Source organism: Heterodontus francisci, chromosome 13 (assembly GCF_036365525.1).
Source record: "Heterodontus francisci isolate sHetFra1 chromosome 13, sHetFra1.hap1, whole genome shotgun sequence".
Classification (NCBI taxonomy): Eukaryota; Metazoa; Chordata; class Chondrichthyes; order Heterodontiformes; family Heterodontidae; genus Heterodontus; species Heterodontus francisci.
In genome coordinates, this window is record NC_090383.1 from 18122492 (window position 1) to 18128491 (window position 6000).

The 6000-nt window shown below is 44.1% G+C and overlaps 1 protein-coding gene across 1 annotated transcript in view; it reads right to left on the minus strand.

Annotated features, from left to right (window-relative positions):
• dtd1 (D-aminoacyl-tRNA deacylase 1) overlaps positions 1-877 on the minus strand; it is a 202532-nt gene extending 201655 nt beyond the window's left edge. Inside the window, exon 1 of the mRNA XM_068045753.1 lies at positions 718-877. Coding sequence (XP_067901854.1) covers positions 718-760 — 43 coding nt within the window. The 5' untranslated portion in view covers positions 761-877. The remainder of the gene's footprint in view (positions 1-717) is intronic.
• Between the last annotated feature and the right edge of the window lie 5123 nt (positions 878-6000).

Here is a 6000-nt window from a genome sequence, read left to right on the forward strand (position 1 = left end):
TTTTGCTCAAATGCAGTGTGATTTATTTTTCCAAAAGGATTTCAGTAACAGAAAAGCAGCGAGTGAGTGAAATGTATCTGGATTGTCAACTTGCACTCTAGATTGAAGCTGGAGAGTGTCTTGACTTGTATAGCAGAACACTATGATGAAATGGGGTGGGTTTAGGATGATAAATTATCAGGAGAAGCTTATTACACACATTTGAGGTGCATCAGCTAGAAAGCAAGCTTTCATATAGCGTTATTAAACACCAACGCGGTAAATATATTCAAGGTTGCAGAAATCCCAGTGAACCATCACTGATTAATGAGCCCAATTGCAAAGAGCATGTTTCTGATCTGGAGGGCCTGTTATCAGTGTGACTGGAATTAATTGGACTACAAGCCTTCATCGCTGAACAATAGGTGCCAGACATTAGAGTGTAGGTTGGGTCTGTGGGTTGTAAATAGAGGCGCTGCCGGAAGGAAGCGGAGAGCCGGCTCATAAGCTTCAGGAACATCGCTATTGAGAAGCGAGGAGCAAGCAGCCCTGTGCCCTGTCAACCCAACTGTTCACTGTCTATCGCACACTTAAATATCCCAAATCCACCTCCAAGGTGCATACGCGTTCCCGGCCTTGCTTTGTGCCAGCAATTAATAAATAATGCAAACAGAAAAACCTATCTCCCCCCCACACAACCAAAGAAAAAAGCAGGCTTTGCCATAAATGCAGACTGACCTGTCACGCTGGCTTTTGCAACTCTCTGAATAATGGCCTTCATGGTGTTTAACAGAGTTAACTGGTAACAAGACAGCGGTGTGGTTGCTGAAACTGGCTGGCTTGCTTTCTTGCCTTGGTGCAGTCGCAGTGTTGAAACAGGGGGGAAAATCAGGCTGGTGAAACTCAGCGCAGTGATTCCCCTACAGGACAGGAGCAGAGCTGCACACTGACTGCAGCTTAACACAACAAAAAGCCAGCAATGTACAAGAGCAGGCTTATCCCACACACCCATCACCTCTCCTCAACAACTGAGTTTGCTTCACGACACTTTATAAGTTCCCCCACTTTGCCAAGAAACTAAAGTGATCGGAAATTTATAATACGAGACAGAACAACACTGTGAAATCTTGGATATCTCCAGTCAGCTAAGTTTTCTTTGGTGGTGAGGATATGTTTATAAACCATCTTTACCTCCCCCCAGGAGGGATTGACCTTTGCTGGGGCACATTCTACTGGCACCCAAGAAGCACATGGATCAAATGGCAATTTGTGAACCTAGAAAGTGAACGTCAGCCTTTTTTATTCGTTCCCGGAATGTGGACGTCGCTGGATAGGCCAGCATTTATTGCCCATCCCTAATTGCCCTTGAGAAGGAGGTGGTGAGCTGCCTTCTTGAACCGCTGCAGTCCATGTGGGGTAGGTACACCCACGGTGCTGTTGGCAACCATGAAGGGCATCACAAGCTGAACCTGGTCCTGTCCACAGTGTTATTTTAGATGAGATCAGGGTTTCTGCCTCTACCGCCTTTTCAGGCACTGAGTTCCGGACCCTTCACCACCCTCTGGGTAAAGAAAATTCTCCTCAACTTCCCTCTAATCCTCTGCCAATGGCTTTAAGCTTCCTCATGATTGACCCCCTCTGCTAAGTATCCTTCCTATCCATTCATTCCAAGCCCCTCATAATTTGCTACACCTTAATTAAATCTCCCCTTAGCCTACTCTGTTCCAAAGAAAACAACCCCAACCCATCCAATCTTTTCTCTTGGCTAAAATTCTCCATTTGTGGCAATATCCTCGTAAATCTCCTCTGTTCTCTCTCTAGTGCAATCACATCTTCCCTGTAAAACAGTGACCAGAACTATATGCAGTACTGTAGCTGTGGCCTAACTACTGTTTTATACTGTTCCAGAATAATCTCCCTGCTCTTATATTCTATGCCTCGGCTAATAAAAGAAAGCATCCCATATGCCTTCTTAACCGCCTTATCTACCTGTCCTGTCACCTTCAGGGATCTGTGGACATACACTCCAAGATCCCTCTGTTCCTCCACACTTCTCAGTTTCCTACCATTTATTTTGTATTCCCTAGCCTTGTTTGCCCTCCCCAAATACATTACCTCACACTTCTTCATATTGAATTCTACCACCTGACCAGTCCATTGATATCTTCCTGCAGTCTACAGCTTTCTTCCTCACTATCAACCACATGACCAAATGTTGTATCATCTGCAAACTTCTTAATCATGCCCCCTACATTTAAGTCAAAATCATTGTTATATGTCATGAAAAGCAAGGGACTCAATACTGAGCCCTGTGGAACCCCACTGGAAACTGCCTCCCAGTCACAAAAGCACCCGTTGAGCATTAACCTTTACTTCATACACTGAGCCAATTTGGAATCCAACTTTTCACTTTCCCTTGGATCCCATGAGCTTTTAATTTTCTGACCAGGCTGCCATGTGTAACCTTGTCAAAAGCCTTGCTAAAGGCCATGGAGGCTACATCAAGTGCGCGACCCTCATTGACCCTTCTTGATACCCCCTCAAAAAGTTCAAAATCAAGTAGATCAGATACAAACTTCCCTTAATAAATCCATGCTGACTGTCCTTGATTAATCCGTGCCTTTCTATATGATGATTTATACTGTCCCTCAGGATCCTTTCCAATAATTTGCCCACCACTGAGGTTAGGCTGACTGGCCTGTAATTACTCGGAGTAACCCTTCCTCCCTTTTTAACCAATGGTACAGCATTAGCAGTCCTCCAGTCCTCCGGAACAACACATAGCCAGAAAGGATTGGAAAATCTGAAACAAAAACAAGAAATGCTGGATTCACTCAGCAGGTCTGGCAGCATCTGTGGAAAGAGAAGCAGAGTTAACGTTTCGGGTCAGTGACCCTTCTTCGGAACTGACAAATATTAGAAAAGTCACAGATTATAAACAAGTGAGGTGGGGGTTGGGCAAGAGATAACAAAGGAGAAGGTGCAGATTGGACCAGGCCACATAGCTGACCAAAAGGTCACGGAGCAAAGGCAAACAATATGTTAATGGTGTGTTGAAAGACAAAGCATTAGTACAGATTAGGTGTGAATATACTGAATATTGAACAGCAGCAAGTGCAAACCTGAAGAAAAACAACCTGAAAAAAACAATGGGTGAGCAAACTGAACAAACTAAGATGAAATGAAATAAATGCAAAAAAAGATTGTAAAAAATGTAAAAAATGTAAAAAGGAATGTAAAAAAAAAGAAGGAAGAAAAAATAACTAAAAATGACTAAAAATGAAAGTAAAGTGGGGGGCTGTCATGCTCTGAAATTATTGAACTCAATGTTCAGTCCGGCAGGCTGTAGTGTGCCTAATCGGTAGATGAGATGCTGTTCCTCGAGCTTGCGTTGATGTTCACTGGAACACTGCAGCAATCCCAGGACAGAGATGTGAGCATGAGAGCAGGGGGGAGTGTTGAAATGGCAAGCAACCGGAAGCTCAGGGTCCTGCTTGCGGACTGAGCGGAGATGTTCCGCAAAGCGGTCACCCAGTCTGCGCTTGGTCTCCCCAATGTAGAGGAGACCACACTGTGAGCAGCGAATACAGTATACTACATTGAAAGAAGTACAAGTAAATCGCTGCTTCACCTGAAAGGAGTGTTTGGGGCCTGGGATAGTGAGGAGAGAGGAGGTAAATGGGCAGGTATTACACCTCCTGCGATTGCAGGGGAAGGTGCCCTGGGACGGGGACGAGGTGGTGGGGGTAATGGAGGAGTGGACCAGGGTGTCGCGGAGGGAACGATCCCTTCGGAATGCTGACAGGGGAAGGGAGGGGAAGATGCGACTGGTAGTGGCAACACGCTGGAGGTGGCGAAAATGGCGGAGGATGATCCTTTGGATGTGGAGGCTGGTGGGATGAAAAGTGAGGACAAGGGGAACCCTGTCACGGTTCTGGGAGGGAGGGGAAGGGGTGAGGGTAGAGGTGCGGGGAATGGGTCGGACACAGTTGAGGGCCCTGTCAACCACAGTGGGGGGAAATCCTCGGTTGAGGAAAAAGGAGGTCATATCAGAAGCACCGTCATGGAAGGTAGCATCATCAGAGCAGATGCGTCGGAGACGGAGAAACTGGGAGAATGGAATGGAGTCCTTACAGGAGGTAGGGTGTGAAGAAGTGTAGTCGAGGTAGCTGTGGGAGTCAGTGGGCTTATAATGGATATTGGTAGACAACTTATCCCCAGAGATGGAGACAGAGAAGTCGAGGAAGGGAAGTGTCAGAGATGGACCATGTAAAGGTGAGAGAAGGGTGGAAATTGGAAGCAAAGTTGATAAAGTTTTCTAGTTCGGGGCGGGAGCAGGAAACGGCACCGATACAGTCATCAATGTACCGGAAAAAGAGTTGGGGGAGGGGGCCTGAGTAGGACTGGAACAAAGAATGCTCGACATATCCCACAAAAAGACAGGCATAACTAGGACCCATGCGGGTACCCATAGCGACAATAATTTCAGAGCATGACAGCCCCCCACTTTACTTTCATTTTTAGTCATTTTTAGTTATTTTTTCTTCCTTCTTTTTTTTACATTCCTTTTTACATTTTTTACATTTTTTACAATTTTTTTTGCATTTATTTCATTTCATCTTAGTTTGTTCAGTTTGCTCACCCATTGTTTTTGTCAGGTTGTTTTTCTTCAGGTTTGCACTTGCTGCTGTTCAATATTCAGTATATTCACACCTAATCTGTACTAATGCTTTGTCTTTCAAAACACCATTAACATATTGTTTGCCTTTGCTCTGTGACCTTTTGGTCAGCTATGTGGCCTGGTCCAATCTGCACCTTCTCCTTTGTTATCTCTTGCCCAACCCCCACCTCACTTGTTTATAATCTGTGACTTTTCTAATATTTGTCAGTTCCGAAGAAGGGTCACTGACCCGAAACGTTAACTCTGCTTCTCTTTCCACAGATGCTGCCAGACCTGCTGAGTGAATCCAGCATTTCTTGTTTTTGTTTCAGATTTCCAGCATCCGCAGTATTTTGCTTTTATTATAGGATTGGAAAATGATAGTCAGAGCCACTCCTATTTCCTTCCTTGCATCTCATAAAAGCCTGGAATACATTTCCTCTGGGCCTGGTAACTAATATTTCCTCTCTTACTATGTTTAAAACATCCAATACTCACACGCCTCCTCCTTAACTACAATGTCTACTTCGTCCCTCTTTATTGTGAAAACAGATGCAAAGTATTCATTAAGAACCGTGCCCACATCTTCCACCTCAACACACTAGTTACCTTTTTGCTCTCTAATTGGCCTGACTCTTTCCTTAGTTATACTCTTGCTCTTTATGTATTTATAAAACATCTTTGTGTTTTCTTTGATTTTAGTTGCCGATATTTTTTCACGCCCTCTCTTTGCTTTCCTAATTTTTGTAATCTCACCCCAGCACTTTCTGTACTCCTCTCAGCTTTCTGCTGCATTGAGTTTTCGGTATCTGACATAAGCTTTCTTTTTTTGCCTTAATTCTACTCCGTATGCTCTTATACATCCAGGGGTCTAGATTTGAGAGTCCTACCCTTTTTCTCACTGGGAACATATTTGTTCTGAGCCCTCTCCATCCCCCCCTTGAATACCTCCCAGTGCTCTGATACTGACTTACCTTCAAGTAGCTGTTTCCAGTCCACTTCTGCCAAATTACATCTCAGCTTAGTAAAATTGGCCTTTCCCCAATTTAAAACTTTTACTCTTGGTCTGTCATTTTCCTTTTCAATAATTACTCTAAATCTGACTGACCAATGATCATATACCACTAAAAGGCTCTCCCACTGATAACCCTTCCACCTTGCACAGCTTTGTTTTTAAAACTAAGTTCAGAACTGCCCCCTCCTTTGTTGGGTATGTTCCACATTGGTAAAAAAGTTCTCCTGAATGCAGTTTAAGAATTCTGTGCCATCTATACTTTTACGCTGATTTTATCCCAGTTAATGTTGGGTTAGTAGAAATCCTCTACCATTACTGTTCTTTTCTTTCTCGACCTTTCAGCAAT